The 18,952-nt window shown below is 35.1% G+C and overlaps 2 protein-coding genes across 2 annotated transcripts in view; one reads left to right on the top strand and one right to left on the bottom strand.

The window, feature by feature from the left end:
* LOC148944112 (protein FAM91A1) overlaps positions 1-4,292 on the bottom strand; it is a 95,182-nt gene extending 90,890 nt beyond the window's left edge. Inside the window, exon 1 of the mRNA XM_089100259.1 lies at positions 4,150-4,292. Coding sequence (XP_088956385.1) covers positions 4,150-4,224 — 75 coding nt within the window. The 5' untranslated portion in view covers positions 4,225-4,292. The remainder of the gene's footprint in view (positions 1-4,149) is intronic.
* An 8,734-nt stretch (positions 4,293-13,026) lies between these two features.
* Positions 13,027-18,952, top strand: part of LOC148944111 (tyrosine-protein kinase Src64B-like) — a 56,764-nt gene continuing 50,838 nt past the window's right edge. The window contains exon 1 of the mRNA XM_089100827.1: positions 13,027-13,336. Coding sequence (XP_088956953.1) covers positions 13,285-13,336 — 52 coding nt within the window. The 5' untranslated portion in view covers positions 13,027-13,284. The remainder of the gene's footprint in view (positions 13,337-18,952) is intronic.

Raw genomic sequence — 18,952 nt, 5'->3', positions numbered from 1 at the left:
GTGCAAATAAGGTTTTTATAGAAAGCATTGTCGTAGAAACTCCAAAAAGGGCTCATTCGATTGGAAATTGAAATGGCTTGTGCCCTTTTTAATAGTCAAAAGTGATTGAAAGGCAACTAAACCCCTTCCATGCCTACCATTTCCCCAAACACATCCAATGAAAATTTTGAGATAGCCATTTTGTTTCACACAGTTTAAAGTTCAGGAAATTATACCTTTGAGCAGGACACTCCCCCCAGTCTTCAGGACAAGGGTTATAAATTATGTCCTGGGGGCATATAAGTTCTTATTGAAATCTTTGTAGTAGAAAGTTGAAAAATGGCTCATTCGATTGGAAATTCAAAGGTCCAGTGCCCTTTTTAATAGTCGAAAGTGGTTTGAGGGCAACTAACCCCCCTCTCACCCCCACCTTTTCCCCAAAAACATCCAATCAAAATTTTTAGATAGCCATTTTGATCAGCGTAGTTGATTTCCAGATAGAAACTATGATTTTGAGGAGGATACTCCCCCACAGTACTCAGGGCAAGGGTTGTAGGCTAAGGTTTTTATAGAATGTGTTGTCATAGAAACTTCAAAAAGGGCTCATTCAATTGGAAATTGAAAGGGCTGGTGCCCTTTTAATAGTCGAAAGGGATTGAAGGGCAACTAATCCCCTTCTCACGCCCATTATTTCCCCAAACATCCAATGAAAATTTTGAGATATCCATTTTGTTCAACGTAGTCAAAAGTTCTGGAAATTACGTCTTTTAGGATGATAACCCTGTCAGAGCCCTCAGTGCAAGGGTTAAAAGTTATGCCCTGGGGGCATATAAGGTTTAAATAGAAAGTTGTTGTAGAAATTTATAAAAGGGCTCATTTGTTTGGAAATTGGAATTGCCTTTTTTTATAGTCGAAAGTGAGTGGAGAGTAATTGACTCCCCTCTCACGCCCACCATTTGCCCAGACACACTCAATTAAAGTTTAGATATAGCCATTTTGTTCAACGTAGTTGAAAGTTCTGGAAATTATGTATTTAAGAATGACAAACCCCCCAGAGCCCCCAGGGCAAAGGTTGTAAGTTATGCCCTGGGGACATATAAGGTTTTTATAGATAGAGTTGTTATAAAAACTTCAAAAGGGCTCATTTAATTGGAAATTGAGAGGGCTAGTGCCCTTTTTAATAGTTGAAAGTGATTGGAGGGTAACTAACCACCCTCTCACATGCACCATTCCCCCAAACATATCCAATCAAAATCTTCAGATAGCCATTTTGTTAAATGTAGTAGAAAGTTCTGGAAACTAGGTCTTTGTGGATGACACCCCCCCCCCCCCAGTCCTCAGGGCACGGGTTTTAAGTTATGCCCTGGGGCATATAAGGTTGGTATTGAAAGCGTTGTCGTAGAAACTTCAAAAGGGCTCGTTTGAACGGAAATTGAAAGGGCTAGTGCTGTTTTTAAAAGTTGAAAGTGATGGGAGAGTGACTAACACTCCTCTCACACCCACCATTTTCCCAAACACATCCAATCAAAATTTTGAGATAGCCATTTTGTTTAACGTAGTTGAAAGTTCTGGAAATTATGTCTTAGAGGATGACAACTACCCTCACAGCCCTTAGGGTGAGGTTTGTAATTTATGCCCCGGGGGCATATAAGGGGTTTATAGAAAGCCTTGTCGTAGAAACTCAAAAAGGGCCCATTTGACTGGAAATCAAAAGGCCTATAGCCCCTTTTTAATAGTCGAAAGTGATTGGAAGGCTTGAAATTTTTATAGTGAAGATTGATGTGGGTATAATGTATGATTTGTCGTTGTTGTTTAGACCAGGGCACTTCTTATCAAAGGAGTTGTTATAGGAACTTCGAAAAGTGCTCATTCAATTGAAAATAGAAAGGGCTGATGCCCTTTTTAATAGTCAAAAGTGATTGGAGGCAAACTCATCCCCCTCCCGTGCCCACCGTCCCATTTGCCTTTATGTTTAAAAACTAAATGTTGCCTTAAGATTAAATCAAAATGTACTGTGTTAATGCTAATTCCCAATAAGACATCTCAGCAGTATCCCAAGAACGACTGAGGGTATTAAGTTCAAACTTTCGGGGCTACTTCTGCTCTTATAATTTAACCAAGTCAAAATAGCGTAAGTGTATCCAAGCTATCAAAGAAAGTAAACAGATTTTTTTACAAATGGTATCAAGTTTTCCATTTCAGGTCAACTAGAGGAGGTATGAAACGAAATTAAACACCACTATTTGCGTCCAGATTTTTAAAAGGGTGTATGTTGTTAAAAATTGCTGAAAAGTTTTTTCCAGTATACAAGTAGCAGGCCAATTTATAAAGTCTTAAAAAAACGAAAAGATTTAAAGTATTTTTTTCCCTGAAAAGACTATGTCAACATAAAACGAACAAAAATTAATTAAAAAAAACTTTGCTCACAAAATAAGTTTTTCAAAGAAAAGTAAAGAACTGGATTTAACAAAAAATGAGCAAAAATAAAATATAACAATCTACCAAGTGTGAAACTACCACAAATCAGCATCGATAAATAAATGAAACCCAAAACGAACAGAAACTACAATAAATAACCAAGTCAAACTCAAAATGAGCAGAAATTAACATAAGTTGGGCTCAAAACTCCTATGTCGTCCCAAGGCCAGAACAAAATTTGCACTTTACTGAAAAAACTACAAATGAATGTGCATTGTCAGTTTAATATACATATACTAATATTTAGTCATCAAAATGTTAATATTGTTTGATTTATTAAAGATATAAAAGTAAAAACATTTGTATTTTTTTAGTAAAGTACAAATTATGTTCTTGCCTTGGGAAGGCATAAGGGTTTTGAGCCCAACTTATGTTAATTTCTGCTCGTTTTGAGTTTGACTTGGTTATTTATTGTAATTTCTGTTTGTTTTGGATTTCATTTATTTATTGATGCTGGTTTGTGGTAGTTTCATGCTTGGTAGATTATTATATTTTATTTTTGCTCATTTTTTGTTTAATGGAGTTCTTTACTTTTCTTTGAAAAACTTATTTTGTGGAAAATGCTTTTTTAATTAATGATCAAAAAAGGAGATATGAGTCACCTCTGAATTATTGGTAAACAAAGATCTGGGAAAATTCATTCCTTTTTTGGATCTAGAATATGTTACCTCTGTTTAACTTTTAATGTTCAATATATTAATATTTCAGGTAGAGAGTAAATTACACTGTAGTATTTAAGGAGGTTTGATCTGAGTACCAGTGTTTACATATGGGTATTAGTCATTTCAAGTTGTAATTAAATAAAAAAAGCAAGTTTTTTTTCAACTGAAAGTAAGGAACAGCATTAAAACTTAAAACAAAAAGAAATTATTACAAATATAAGGGGGGTTGCCCCCTCTGCAATACCTTGCTCCTTACACAGAAGTTCAACTTTTTGTTCCAATTGTTTAAGAATGACTCATGAAACACAAGGGCTGTTTAATTGGAATAATAATTTTTTTAAGTTCTAAAAATAGAACTTTAGTGTAATGAGCAAGGTATTAAGGAGGGGGTGACCCCCCTCATATTTGTAACAATTTCTGTTTGTTTTAAATTTTAATGTTGTTCCTTACTTTCAGTTGAAAAAACTTGTTTTTTTTATTTAATTTATGATTGTTTTTTAAATAATGCACGGAAATCCAGCTCCCCTCCAAGGAGAATCCCTCCCCCCCCCCAAAAAAAAAATACCTCCACAGGAAGATCCTCCCACATAACCCCAGGGCCGTCACGTATGGGGGGAAGGGGGACGCCCCCCCCCCTCCAATGTTTAGATCACTCGGTAAAAAAAATAAGTCAATAAAATTGTGAAGCAAAGAGTAATGATTTTTCCGATGCCACTAACATTCTTTGTTTGGTTAAATAAAGACCACAAAAATACTGACATGTCGTCTATAGAAAGTTTGAACTTGGTCAGTAAATAGCCTAGGCCGATTGTTAAGCTAAAAGTGGTTTGAATAGCCTAGTTAAAACTCTTGGAGGCCAGCATTAGATGCTAGCCCATGGCAATGATAGGTATGTAAATCTATCAATATTTGATTTCACAATATATTTAATCGTCTTTGATAAGAGAATAGGCTAGCCTAAGGAAATTTTTGTCCAAGAAACAATTAAAGTAGCCTATAGGCATGATGGATAAGCAATTAAATTAAACACCTGTTTTGCATGTTGAGGTAAATTTTCCCAGTGACATTTGCTCCTAATAAGATTATCGATTTCACTGTTAGACATTTTTTCTTTTATATCACCGTAAAATTGGCATTCTATTCCATCTGGAAGTCATATTTTTGATAGCATGTTCTAATAATTTAAATGATCCGCGGGAAAGAATAATGCTGCCAGATACCCAAAGTATAATCACCTACGGAACAAGTACTGATAAAACCTATCCTCTCTACACAAAAAAGTAACCCTTTGTATACCTATGCGAACCTGGCAACTAAAAACCGTAGCTACACAATTCATCCCGGTCACTCGTCGCCTGAATCACGCTCTAGCATAATTTATTGGTTCGGAGCGATTAAGTAGTACAGCACTTTGCGTCTAGAGGCGCTGAGGTACGCGGGGTCACTTTTGGAGAGTTTTGTCAGTACTTGTCCCGTAGCTGATTATACTTTGCAGATACCCTAAGTATTCTATCATAATTCTAGCCGAATATACGTTTAAGCTTAGCGCGTGTTACAGCTAAGCTGGTTAGACAGCAAATTCCCAAAGCCCTAGTTCAACTTTAAAGCCCTCTAAAGGCATTTTGGATCTCCTGTACTTGAAAAGTATATCTAGAGTCTTTTTGATTAACAATCCGGATTGAGAATTTAATCCTCAAATTTTGGGTTCATTTTCGCAAGTGAGGAAGTTGGACTCATGCTCACCTGCCCTTTTTGTAAAACAAATATGTGTTTAACAAAAAGGTGGGTTTCTTAACCGAGATGTACTCTTGTCTCAAGGCAAAGCTCAACTCCAGCTCTTTGTTGAGTTCTACAAGAGAGAATGGACAGGGTTTTTAACTTTTTGGTCTATAAAAGTGTCCCCTGAGCATCCAAAAATATGTCATTCTTAAGTAAAATGTGTCAATCTTGAAATCTCAAAACTATAGGTTATTTTTTTTTACCATTTGTGTTATTGACCGAAAAACACTTCGTAAACCAGTTTCAAAGCGGCGAGTTAACATTAAATATAATGAAAACGAAAAAATACGTATAAGACATTCATACGAATAGACTTAGTGTGAAAGCTTGAGACTCATATACAAATACATATCTTTTACTTTAGAGAAAATCCCTTACTTACGTCATCTCTGAAAAAACATGAATGCTCAATAAAAAAAATGCCGAGAAAAGGCACTACTTTGGTGAAAAGTATCAGTTTTTTCTACCAAAATATATGTCCAGTTGGAAAGTGTTTCGTTTCATATTATGAATTTTTAAAATGTGTCCCAATTATACCCTTTTACATCTGTAATTCCTAAAATTAATTCCTCTTTTTTGCGTTTTTATGTCATTGTGTCCCGGCACATGGGCATGTGTCTTTTTGACATAAAATATGTTCAGTTGGCAACCCTAAGGAGAATGAGAAGATGGAAGCAAAAACATATTCTCATTGGCAAAATTCCGCGTAAAAACACAAAGATTCAAATGGGTGCAGGATTTCCCCACTGCTCTAATCCTCGTGAAAATGGGCCCTTGATTTCTATTCACAATCCAACCGTATAATCTGTTTTCATTTAAAATCCCTTATTCAGGATCTCGTTTGGATTGTAAAATCTATAATTTCTTTTCCAATTAATGACACTTGAAATTGGATTGTCGGATTGTAGAAAAAATTTAAAAGCTTACAGTATACAAATATTTTGGGTTGTTATAGAAGATGATAAAACAACAAAAAAAGTTTTTCAACTGAAAGTTAGGAGCAACATCAAAACTTAAAACGATCAGAAATCATTACGGGGGGGCCCTACTCATCACTTCGCTCTTTGCGCTAAAGTTTTTAGTACAATTAATAAAATTCTTATTGTCCTTATTAAACGACCCTTGTCATCCCTGAAAAAACATGAATGCTCAATAAAAAAAATGCCGAGAAAAGGCACTATTTTGGTGAAAAGTATCACTTTTTCTACAAAAATATATGTCCAGTTGGAAAGTGTTTCGTTTCATATTAAAAATTTTTAAATGTGTCCCAATTATGCCCTTTTACATCTGTAATTCCTAAAATTAGTTCCTCTTTTTTGCGTTTTTATGTCATTGTGTCCCGGCACATGGGCATGTGTCTTTTTGACATAAAATATGTTCAGTTAGCAACTCTAAGGAGGATGGGAAGATGGAAGCAAAAACATATTCTCATTGGCAAAATTCCGCGTAAAAACACAAAGATTCAAATGGATGCAGGATTTCCCCACTGCTCTAATCCTCGTGAAAATGGGCCCTTGATTTCTATTCACAATCCAACCGTATAATCTGTTTTCATTTAAAATCCTGTATTCAGGATCTCGTTTGGATTGTAAAATCTATAATTTCTTTTCCAATTAATGACACTTGAAATTGGATTGTCGGATTGTAGAAAAAATTTAAAAGCTTACAGTAAACAAATATTTTGGGTTGTTACAGAAGATGATAAAATAAAAAAAAAAGTTTTTCAACTGAAAGTTAGGAGCAACATCAAAACTTAAAACGATCAGAAATCATTACGGGGGGGGGGCCCTACTCATCACCTCGCTCTTTGCGCTAAAGTTTTTAGTACTTTTAATAAAATTCTTATTGTCCTTATTAAACGACCCTTGTGTTTTAGGAGTTGTTCTTAAAAAATTGGGGCAAAATTCAAATTTCAGGGTACAGAGCGAGGTATTGCAGAGGAGGCTACCCCCTTCACATGCGTAATAGTTTATATTCGTTTTAAGTTTTGATATTGCTCGTTACTTTCAGTTGAATAAACTTTTTTTTTAATTTAATTTCTGATCGTTTGTAAATAATACCGGGAAACCCGGCTCCTCCTCCATGAAAAAAATATTTGTCCTCGCAGAAATCCCTCCATGTAAAGTTCTTCCCACATGAAATACCCCCCCCCCCCCACCGTTAAAATTCTCCCAGGCAATTCCATTCTAGTTGAAAATTCCCCCGGAAGATTTCTTGGGGATGATTCCGGCTGAAAATTTATTCTTAGCGCACATTCACTTGAAAGACTTTAATTTCTGGTATTGAGGTTTTGAAGAGGGGTTGCCCCTTTTTCAAAACATCACCCTTTACGCTAAAATTTTAGTACTTTTAAAAAAGATTCTTATTGCTCTAATCAAATGACCCTTGTGTTTTAAGAGTTGGTCTTAAAGAATTGGGACAAAATTCAAACTTTAGCGTACATAGTGAGGTATTGCAGAGGTGGCTACCCCCCTCACATACGTAATAATTTCTGTTCGTTTTAAGTTTCGATGTTGCTCGTTACTTTCAGTTGAAAAAATTTGTTTTTTTATTTAATTTCTGATCGTTTTTAAATAATACCGGGAAATCCGGCTACTTCTCCATGAAAAATTATTTCCCTTGTGAAAATCCCTCAATGGAAAATTCTTTTCACGCAAAATACGCCACACCGCCGGTAAAATTCTCCCCTGACAACTCCATTCTAGCTGAAAAGTACCCAAGAAAGATTTTTTTGCAGACGATTCTGGCTTAAAAATTTTACTTAGCACAGATTCACTTGAAAGACTTTAATTTCTGGCTGTTTTTAATCCTCCCTCTGTGGAAAATTCTTCCTGCAAATACCCTCCGCCCCTAGTAGAGAGTTACTCCCGTAGAAAATTCCCCCGGAGAATGCATCCTATTGAAATCTTCCCCATGGAGAATTTTTCTCGTGAAAAATCCCCCACCTACGGAAAAATACTCTAAAAAACTATAACCCGGTAAAAGTTTTCCCCTGGACAATTTCCTTAACATCTCCACAAGTAAAATTGAGTCGGCGAAGAGAAAGTAAGACAACTGAAAGGAATTTCCTTAAGAAATTCTGGCAAATTTCCCCAGAATAAAATTTCCCTTGGAAAGTTCACCCCCCCCCCCAGACAATGTCCCTCCCCATGGAAAATTATCCCAGTGGAAAATACCTGCAGTGGAAGATCCCCCTTCCCCGCGAAAAATGTCTGTATATTTCTTAATAAACAGATACTATACGTAAACAATAGGCAAATTTCATGACTTACACCTTCTTCCAGGGGCTGGGGGGCGTGTTATCCCAAAGGCAAAGTTACTGGGCCTTTCATCTATGCTGAAGGAAATGGTTATCTCAAAATTTTGATCGGACGACTTTGAGTAAAAACGAAGGTGGGGTGGGAGGGGGGCTTTTAGACCTCCAGTCTTTTTGGTTACTTCAAAAGGGCAGTAGAATTTTTAACCTCCGTTCGAATGAGCCCTTTCCTGATATTCTAAGATTTTTGGCTTTATGCGATCACCCCTGCGGAAAACAAGCAAAAAAAAAAAAATAATAATAATAATAAACACGCATCCGTGATCTTTCTTCTAGCAAAAATACAGAATTCTATGTTTTTGCCGATGCAAGCTTGAAACTACAATAGGGTTCTTGGATACACTCAATCTGGTGGCGTGATTTTTATAGAAATTACTTGACTTATAGGGGGTGTTTCCCCTCTTTTTTGAAAATCCGGCAAATTTTCTCAGGCTCGTAGCTTTCGATGGGTAACACTAAACTTAATCAATCTTATATATTTGGAATAAACATAATAAGCCGATTCTTTTGATATATCTATTGACATAAAAAGTCCGTTTTTTAGAGTTTCGGTTACTACTGAGCCGGTCGTTTTTTAATTACAGTTTTCTACCACGAACTGTTCGAAAATCGTATTTTAAAGAAACTAATTTAAAAAATATTTTCCCCAAGACAAGTTTTTTAAAGAAAAGTAAAGTGTTCCATTGAGCCAAGAATGAGCATACATAGAGACAAATAATCCTGAGTATGGTTAAAGTTAAAATTAACATGATTAGGGATGATAACCCCGACGCCTTCTCAAGACCAGAACACAATTTGCGCTTTACTGACAAAAAAATATGATTTAGATGTTTTCACTTTTCTTACTTTCATAAATAAAAATTATCAAAACTTTAAGGAATAAATATCAGTATATTTCAATTAAACTGACAAGCCACGGTCATTCGTTTTTTTTAGTGCAGAAATTGGGAAATTTATATGGCCGACATATTTATCAAGAATATGTCATGTTAGCATGGTATTTTGGTGATCCGACAATTCGTTTCAGGACATTATATAGACAGCCAAAAGTGTTAGGTCTAAATATTAATGTGAATAGTTCATTGTAATTTCAATTGGTGGAGATGCTTCTTCAAAAAGTATAAGTATTTTATAATAGATAGTAGGAGGAAGCGAACAATTAAAATGTTAATTTGCCAAATCCATTTATTGAAGGTACTATGAGTTTGTGAAAATATCAAAAATAATTATCAATAACTTGTGAATGTGCTAAATCTATTTTAATGAGTTTAAGAGTGATTGAGAGCTTTATTTCAGATCGTTCACTGCGGGTTGTCCTTGACGGATTTATTTTCCGAGAATATTCAGTGAAAGCAGGTATTCCCCATTTCAGTGTTTTGGGACCTACACTCTTCCTTATCTACATAAATGACATGGAATACAACCTTGCAAGCCCACTGCATCACTTTGCTGAAATACCACAATCCACTCAGCCATCCCAAAGCACGAGAACCTAACACAAGCCTCGCTTTCCCTACAGATGGATCTTTATGAAAACGATATGTGGTCTGATACTTGGATGATCAACTTTAATGCATCGAAAACAAAGGAGTTTTTTATTACCCGATCAAAAGTGCCGCGCCCTAGTTTTATTTTCAAAAATTAAACTGTAAAGAGATTAGACGAGCTTTTTCTACTGGGGATTTCTTCTCCGATCTCTCTTGGAATAACCACTTTGATCGGGTGAGAGCCTCCTGCGCAAGAAAGCTTCGAGTCACTCTTCACTGTAAAAACCTTCTTCCATCCAACTCGATTATCCCACTTTACAATTCCTGTATCATACCCACAGCTGAATACGGATGCCCGGTGTATGCTGGTGCGTCGAAAACGCTGTTATCACCACTCCATAAGATCAAACAGGGCAGGCTACGCCTCTGCACATGAATCGCTCCAGCCTCTAAATAAAAGGTTTAATGTAGCGTCGATGGCTGTTTTCTACAAGTACATGAATTTGCCTCCCTCCGACCTGTCTTGCATTCCCCCTCCCCTCCTTTGTCAAACCGACAAGGCAGACGCGAAGGCAAACGGCTCAGTCCTATTATCTACTAGAAGACACACCAAGAACCGAGTACTTGAGGAAGAGCTTCATCCGGTGCTGCACTTCTATCTGGAACATCCTTCCTGAGGTTTAACAGACATTTAAAATCTCGAGGTTTCAAAACAAAGTAATTGAATGTGGCAAATCAGATACCTCTAGTTACCTGGGGCCGTGAATATAGGAATAAGAAAACAAAAAAACATGTGATGTTTTTTCCTTCATCAGCAGGATATGACTTAGCTATCTAAATTGTTCTTCCTTGTATCCCTAGAATATAGAACTAAGCCACTTTTGTTGTATAAGTTACTATTTGTCATACGTTTGTTCAAATGAACGGCCAAACCTAGCCATTGCAGATTCATCTGAAGAAAATTTAGCAAATTGTTCCAAGGTCTTCAAAGAACGCAAATGAATGGTTCGAATGTCTTTTGTCGTGAAATTGTGCGGCAATGAAGGTGCTGCCCCTTAAAAGCTAAAGTCACAAAGTATTGTTTTCGATAAGTCAATTTATTGATTTGACTGTCAAGTAAATTTAGTGGATTCATTGTCTATAAATTTAGAAGAACAGGCTACTAGTTAAAAAATAATCGATGCACCTTGGAATACGTACTAATACCAATGATATACACAGATTATTATGCACACACAGATATGGGTGAAGAAAATCCATAGAAATTTGGTTCGAATGTCTTGTGTTGTGAAATTTGTGCGGCAGTGAAGGTGCTGCCCCTTAAAAGCTAAAGTCGCAAAGTATTATTTTCGATAAAACAATTTATTGATTTGATTGTCAGGTAAATTTAGTGGATTCATTTTTTATAAATTTAGAAGAACAGGCTACTATTAAAAAAATAATTGATGCACCTTGGAATACGTACTAATACCAATGATATACACAGATTATTATGCACACACAGATATGGGTTAAGAAAAATCATAGAAATTTGGTAAGCATTTCATTTTAGTGCTATAGCAAAAGGAAATATTGTACAGAAAAATTATTGTTTGATAATTAAAAAATAATGGAACTTTTTTTTATTTGAGGCCAGGAAAGGAATTCAAACGGTGGAACAGGTATTGGCCTTTGAATCCAGCTGTTCTTTGCGGCCCAACGAGCATACTTTCTTATCGAAGGCATTGAACTTTTGACTAGCAAGTTATTAACATATAGTTTTTTTATTATAACAACAGTTTTCATTACTTACTTTCAGTGGAAAGCAACTGACATGGTAACACTATTGGTTTGTTGACAAGATGAAGACAGGTTAATATTGATGCTGCTAAGGAGAGGTGTTACTAGCCATAATTGTTTGCTTCTTTGGAGGGGGGAATAGATTTCACCGACTGTTTAGTAATTTTTACTGACTGATTTTCTTAATATTGCTATAAATATTACTTATTTTTTTGTTATTTACCGAATGAGACTATTCTCTTTTAACTGATTTTTTGTTATATATTTCCTTTGGAAAACTATTTAACTGACTTAAATTTTTACCGACTAGCTAAAACATGGAGGGGGGGGGGGTTCAACTCTCTCCTCACACGCGATGTTCCCATTGGGCTCGGAGACGGGATATAAAACTTATTGTCCTTGACCAGTTTGAAACTTATCGCCACAGGTCCTTGTGCCGAGAGGAGCATAATACACAGAGGAAAACATCTGTATGGTACAATTTTCTCTCCCTAAAGGTCGGGACCTATTAAGTGTTAAAAATATTTTACTGCTCGACTCAAAACTCTTATTTTTAAGTTTTTTCTGCCCCTTTTGATTGAAAGGAGTGGTCACAGTAACTTGGGAGGGGGTTCATTCAATAGAAGCTTGAATGTTCTGGTAAGTTTAAACTTTCAGGGAGTTGGCGGGACCATGTGGACTTTAAGTTTTATTTTAAAGACGGGGCAGAGAGGGAGGTGAATAACAAATGTTTGGTTCAGTCCATAGGAACGGTTTTGGGGATCAAGTTAAAACTTTCAAGAACTGTTTTGGAAAATATAACTTGAACTTAAATATGTATTTGGGGAGAGGGAATCTATTCTGAGTGAAATAAGAATGTTGACCTAAAAACACCATATCCCAAGGCCATCAAACTAGCTTATCTGCAATAATTCAAGGAAGAACTTTCAGGATCAAGTCGAAATTTTGGGTGGCGTTAGGGCAAAGTAAACATCGAATTTTGAACCGGGGTGGAAAAAGATATACCGAAACAGACTACCTACCCAGCTTATCAAGTTGACACTGCTGTAATATCCCGTGAAGCGTGAATAACTTACTGGGATCGGGCTCAAACCTTATGATTGGGAAGGGGAAAAGAAAGCAAGGGGGCTTCATAATTTGAGGGGGGGGGGGGTGAGAAACAAAGAATAAATATCTCTGATATACCTAAGAGTTTTGGCACTATTACTTCCTGTGGAAATTTGGATCCATTAACTGTGAAGCAGTGAGGTAAAATCAAAAGACAGTGTATTCACCCAGCCTATCAAAATAGTATAAATATCATATCTTCGGAGTAACCGCCGGATTGAGTTAATAATTTCAGGGATTTTCGGGCATTACAAGGGAACTTCAAATTTTATGTTTGGGGAGAGGGGTAAGAGTTTCCCAAATTTTTTGTTTCCTAAACATCGCCGTTTCAAGTTATGTGCTCGCTCTTAACCACTCTTAACGTTTCATAGAAAACCTATGTAGTTGACAACTCTGCTAAAAAATTTCAGTCTTTTCATAAATAAACTGTAAACACAATTTGCCCTACTGATAGATAGCCTACAGCCTACTATCCAGACTTGGAGATATTCTAATTAAAATTATGACTTAATAATCTTCTTTTAGAGATATTTGTTATCTGTCTAATGGAGATTTCATTACCCTTTCTATCCAGACACAAACAGTGTTTTGAATATTAACTCTAAATCTAGGCTAGGCTGCTCGCTACCTTTTGTGATAGTTTGGTTTATTTCAAGAATAAAACCTCAAGATTGACCAATGTTAAGTTAATGAAAAAATGGGAAATAGATGTTGTACTCACGAAAAGCAAAGATTACCCAACAATGGAGGTAAGCAGAATTTATTAAGGACCTAATATAGCCCAGACTATCTCTGCAGTAACCTATAGGCCTAATTTGACTATATCTCTTATTTTATTCTTTACTGTTGTAAATGGTGGATGGTTGTTAGATTATTAAAGGTCTAGACCTATCTATGGATTAAGCCTATGAAATTTTTTAATAGCCTAGGCTATTAAAAATGATCTCCAGAGTGATATCAACTCAATCTGCAGTAGGCCTAAATTACAAATAAAGTGAATATACTACTCAATGCCTTTCTTTCTGCTCTTTAAAAAATATAACAATCATTTCTATTGGAAATCCAAATTTAAGCCCTTTTTGAGCTCTTGAAAATGTCAAAAATATAAAAACCTAACCTTGGTAATCCCCCCCCCCAAAAAAAAAAAACCCCAAAAATAACACTTTAAATATTGTATATGCAATTAAAACAATGCTATACATTGTATTTCTCTACAGTGATGTCTTGCATCATCCTGTCAAAATGGGTTTTTCATTTAGTCTTCAGTTTGAGATATATAAAAGAGTGGGTATATTGAAGGAGTACCTGCAAGATTTATTGTTACAATTTTCATTTATCCAACTTAATTGTAGAAAGTCAGTGCTTGTGGATTAAAAAAAGGATTTATTAAGAAACAGTAAGTTTAAAACAGATGTTTTAAGCCCTTTTACACCCTATAGATATTTCTATATTTTTGTCATTTTCAAGAGCTCAAAAAGGGCTTAAATTTGAATTTCTGATAGAAGTGATTGCTATATTTGTAAACAGCATAAAAAAAGGCATCAAGTGATATATTCTTTTTATTTGTAAGTCAATGATATGATTTGCAAAAAATTTACCGAATCTGCAAGTAGACAAAAATTGAGAATTTAGAGTGATAATTATATAAAAGATTCCATAACTGATATAAGAGACAAGCTGAGCTCAATAGGTGGTAAATTTTTGGTTATTCATATTATTGACTTACAAATAAAGTAAACATACCACTTGATGCCTTTTTTTATGCTCTTTCCTAATAGCCTATAATAATCATTTTTGTTGGAAATGGATTTTACCCCCACCCCTATATATACCAATTCATGGTATATATTTGCACATTAGAGGGGGGTAAGTTTTATTTCTTATGTAAATGAGAGGTAAATTTAAACTTCCCCCCACCCTTCCCCCCTAATGTGCAAATATATACCCTGAATTGATATATATATGGGGATGGGGGTAAAATTCATTTCCAACATAAAATATTATTATATTTAGAAAGAGCATAAAACAAGATATCAAGTGGTATGTTTACTTTATTCATAAGTCAATAATATGAATAACAAAATATTTACCCAATAGGCTACTCTGCCTTTTTTATACTCTTTCTAAATATAATTGAATTGGCTAATTATTTCAATTGCAAATCTAATTCAAAGCCCTTAAAGCAGTGTTCACAAGTATGTCTAACTAGAATCCCATGTCTAGACATGTGTCTAGCCAGAATTCAATGTCTAGGCAATGACCAATCACAAGTAAAACTCAGTGCAGGGTTGCCACCACAACCAAATCAAAATCACCTGTTTTCACCAAGAAAATCACCAGCATTTCACAAAACTCACCAGAAATTGGTGGTTAATAATGATAAGCTTTACACCAAAAAGATGCATTGGGCACCCTGAGCTAAGACATTTTGGTTTTCAAAGGCTGTCAACTGCTCAAGAAGGAAGAGAATTTGTACCTAAAACCAGAATTCCAGGCAAAGACTGAAAATGTTACCTAAAATCTTGTTACTGGACATGAAAAGCCTTTTTATTTATTTAACTACTATTATACTTTTCCTTGTCTTTACTTTGCAAAATCTTTTCTTTTTTCTATGTTTCCATTGAAAATAATAACCCCAATAATACTCTTTTGTCCTCAAATTTCATTTGCTTATGAGTGTTTTTACCCTTCCTGCCATAGTTGTTATCCTTAGCAGTAAACTTTAGCTCTGAAAAAGAGGACTCAAATGGTGTCAATTTCTTATATATTCATTTTACTTCCAGGAAATTTTTGTGGGTCAAGTCTAAGCTGGAATATCAGACAAGGGGTGATAAATCTTATTTCCCTGGTTCCTTAGACAAGAGCTCCTTGAGACTGAGCCCCTTGGTTTCTTGAGACTGTTAAGTCCCTTGAAAAAAACCTAGCCTAGGCTGCTGAATCTATTTTCATGTGGGACTATGCTTTCTTTACCTGATAAATTTTTTTTTTCATTTCTGAGCCTCAATCCATTTTATCACACATGGGACACACATGTATGTATTTATAAATTAAAATTTGTAACTATGGGGAAGCAGATTGCCAAGCTAAAAGGATACACAGTAAAAGGTGTAAATTGGTTTTGTATTTTGTTTTGAAAAAGGGAGTTTTATAGTTAGGATGATGTAAATTTTATATTGAATTAATTTGGTTTTTTAAATTTCAGAGGTAAAGGAGGAGAAAATAGACAAAAAGAAGTTTTTTTGGTGGTAGTACTTGGTTGAAATTTGTAATTTTGTTGAATTTATTTTTAATAAGAGAAAAAAGAAGAAGAATAAAAAAAAGAAAATATAGGATAAAAATACAGAAAGTGATAAAGAACACTAATACTCCTTATTAAAAAGATTGATCAGGATAAATATTTATAGTAGCATACCTTGTCTTCATCAATTATCTTTGGCTACCCAATTTAAAAAATAAAAGATGTTTTTAAATTAGTGTAGGTGACATTAAAGTTTGAAATTGAGTGAAAAAGAATTATTGTGTCACCAAGAGGAGAGGAGGTGGGATTAAAAGAAAAAAAAAGGATATACAGAAGCCCAAAATAACACCACTCTTTAGAAATAACAAATAAAAACAAGACATAAAATATGAAAGTCACTGATTATTTCACCTCAGTAAGACAGCAAAACCAATCATGCATGGAATGCGAACCGGTTTTGTAAAAAATCACCAAATTAAATGAAAATCACCAGATTAAAAAAGAAAATCACCAGATTCAAGAAAATCACCAGCAGTGGTAACCCTGACTCAGTGCTTAGCTAAAATTACAAATTTAGTTTCAAATTGTCATTTCTAGCCAATCAAGAGAGCTTATGCAGGCAAAACTTTCAAAATTGTAATCCCTAATTTTAATGTCACAAGATAATGGATAAGACAAGCCAAACAATTGCCTTAGTGTGCTTCACTATTATGTCTGGTGGTGTATATTTGCCTAAAATGAAAAAAACAATTAATGAGAAAACAAAAATTAAATTTCAGTTAGAGTCTAGAACTCAATGTCTAGCCTATTCTAGCATGTCTAGCTAAGTGCCAAATTTTGCTTGTGAATGGTTGTTGCCTAGACATTGAATTCCGGCTAGACATGGGATTCTAGCTAGACACTCTTGTGAACAGTGCTTAAATGGACCCTAAAGCAACACCCAGCTCCTTATTTTTGGCACAAGAAATGGTTTAGAAGAGCAGTCAAAATATGTAAAACAACTATAAATCAATTCTTTCTAAGGGTAAACCTAGCCTAGAGACTAGGTAGCTTTACAGAAGCAGATATGCTAGAACCAAAAGAGAGATGGTATTAAATTGCTAGTTGGTAAATTAGAATAAAGTGCTTTCAAGAATAATATAGGCTAAGTTAGCATTTTAGTTTCTTTAAAAGTTGTTTTCAGAATGTTAGTGTTAGTCCATCTCAATAGCCCTAGTTGTGGGTTGACACCATGAAATGTCAAACAAGTTAACAAAACCATCAAAATGAGCCAAGAATTAGGAATCTAAAAGTGGCTCTCTTTTTGTTCTGATGTGTCTCCTTCCAGAGAGCCACTATTCTTAACCTTTAGCTTCCTTTTGAACATAATAGTTGTTATCAGTTACCCTGAAAATGCACCCCTACTCCCCCTTCCCCTTATCAATACATCTATAGCCCTAATGATGTATTTGTTTGTTGTTCTTTCAATTGATTGATTTTTTGTAAAACTGGTTACTTTGTGTAGACAGGATAAAGGCAGTCCCATTTAGCCTGCATGATTGTGCTGAATATTAGATAAGAAAATACTACCATATTTTAAATGAGTTAATAATGTGAATAATCATAGAAGGAAACATGATAATCTGATTAATGTAAATATGCTGCATATTATAAAGTAAAATTTTCATTATTTTAGTTTTTTTTAGTTTGATTACCCATATACCCTAAAGCTGTATATAGGATCATTAGTGGGTGTGTGTGTGTTGAATTGTTGCAAATGCAAGCTTAATTGCAAGAAAGAGCACAAAATTAGCAATCTAAACATGTCTCTCTTTTTGTTCTAGCATATCTCCATCTGGAGAGCTGATATTCTCAGGTTTACTCTTCAACAGGCATTGATTAAAAATGACTAAATTGAATAAACTTAAAAATTAATCAGTCTTTTAGTACCACTTCTTTTTCTTGATGAGTTAAGACAGAAATGTTACGTTCCCCCGTATCAGTTTGGTTTTCAGGCTAATCTTGGCAGTTCTCATGCTCTTACAGCAGTTTTTACTGCCCTTGCCTACACTGAATCTTCGGGAGAAAGTATGATCCTCGCCAGACATGATGTTAAATGTGCGTTTGATTCCTTAATTCATTTGTCCATGCTTCTTTATATGGCAAGGCGAGGCATAAACCCATCAGTTGTCCATATTCTCAGGGATTTATATAGAAATCTAAGAGTGCATTTAAAACTCCCATCCCGTTTTCCCCTGCAATTGGCTCTTCATCAATCCCAATATAATTGCATTAATTCTCGTGTGAGGCCAAACTCTTCAAATGCCTCAAATATGCTTGTTATTCCTCAGTACCCCATCCTTGTTAAGAAAGGGACTAGACAGGGAGCTATCACTTCCCCAACCCTGTTCAATAATAGTGTCCTGGAAGCTCAGGCAAAGTGTCTTCCTTCATGCATTCTTGGGAGAATTGATATGTCTCTTAAATGCTGATGAAATCTTGAATCTCAGCAATATGATCCAGCCGATTGAGCAAAATTTCAAAATCCTCAAAGATGAATATTCAAAAATTGGTCTGTCTTTTAATCCTGAGAAATCCGAAGTTATCCTTTTCAATTGGCAAAATCCCTCTACTTCTCTTCTAAATCTGGACGGTTATCTTGTTAAACCTACAGACCCTATTACATACCTGGGCCTTCCAATTGGCACATCTATAGGCCACACACGTTGTTTGCTGATTTCTCACGTTGAGCATAAAATTAGCATTTCTTATGCTGTAATTGTAAAAAGCAAACTATGTTTCAACCATTACCTTCTAGCATCCATTTACAACGCCACAGCCCTTCCACATCTGCTTTACAGTGCTCCTTTCTGGAAATTCTTTACAGTTACAGATAAAAAGCACCTACAATCAATCTTCTTCAGATTTGCTAAATATCTTCTACATTTCCCCCCCCCCTGGACAAGAAACTGTAAAATTATTCATTTGTATAAGCTAGCTGACCCGAATATTAGTATTAACAAATCTCTATCCTGTTTTCAAAATAAGTTTAATCATCCATGGTCACCAATTTGTTCACAATAGTTTTTTTGTATTAATGTAATGTATGTAATTAATTTTTTTTTCTCTATTTTTTTTGTTATTTTAG

Source organism: Artemia sp. Qi Xiang Cuo, chromosome 14 (genome assembly GCF_049724085.1).
Source record: "Artemia sp. Qi Xiang Cuo chromosome 14, ASM4972408v1, whole genome shotgun sequence".
In the NCBI taxonomy this organism is placed as follows: Eukaryota; Metazoa; Arthropoda; class Branchiopoda; order Anostraca; family Artemiidae; genus Artemia; species Artemia sp. Qi Xiang Cuo.
This window is presented reverse-complemented; position numbering and strand designations above follow the sequence as displayed.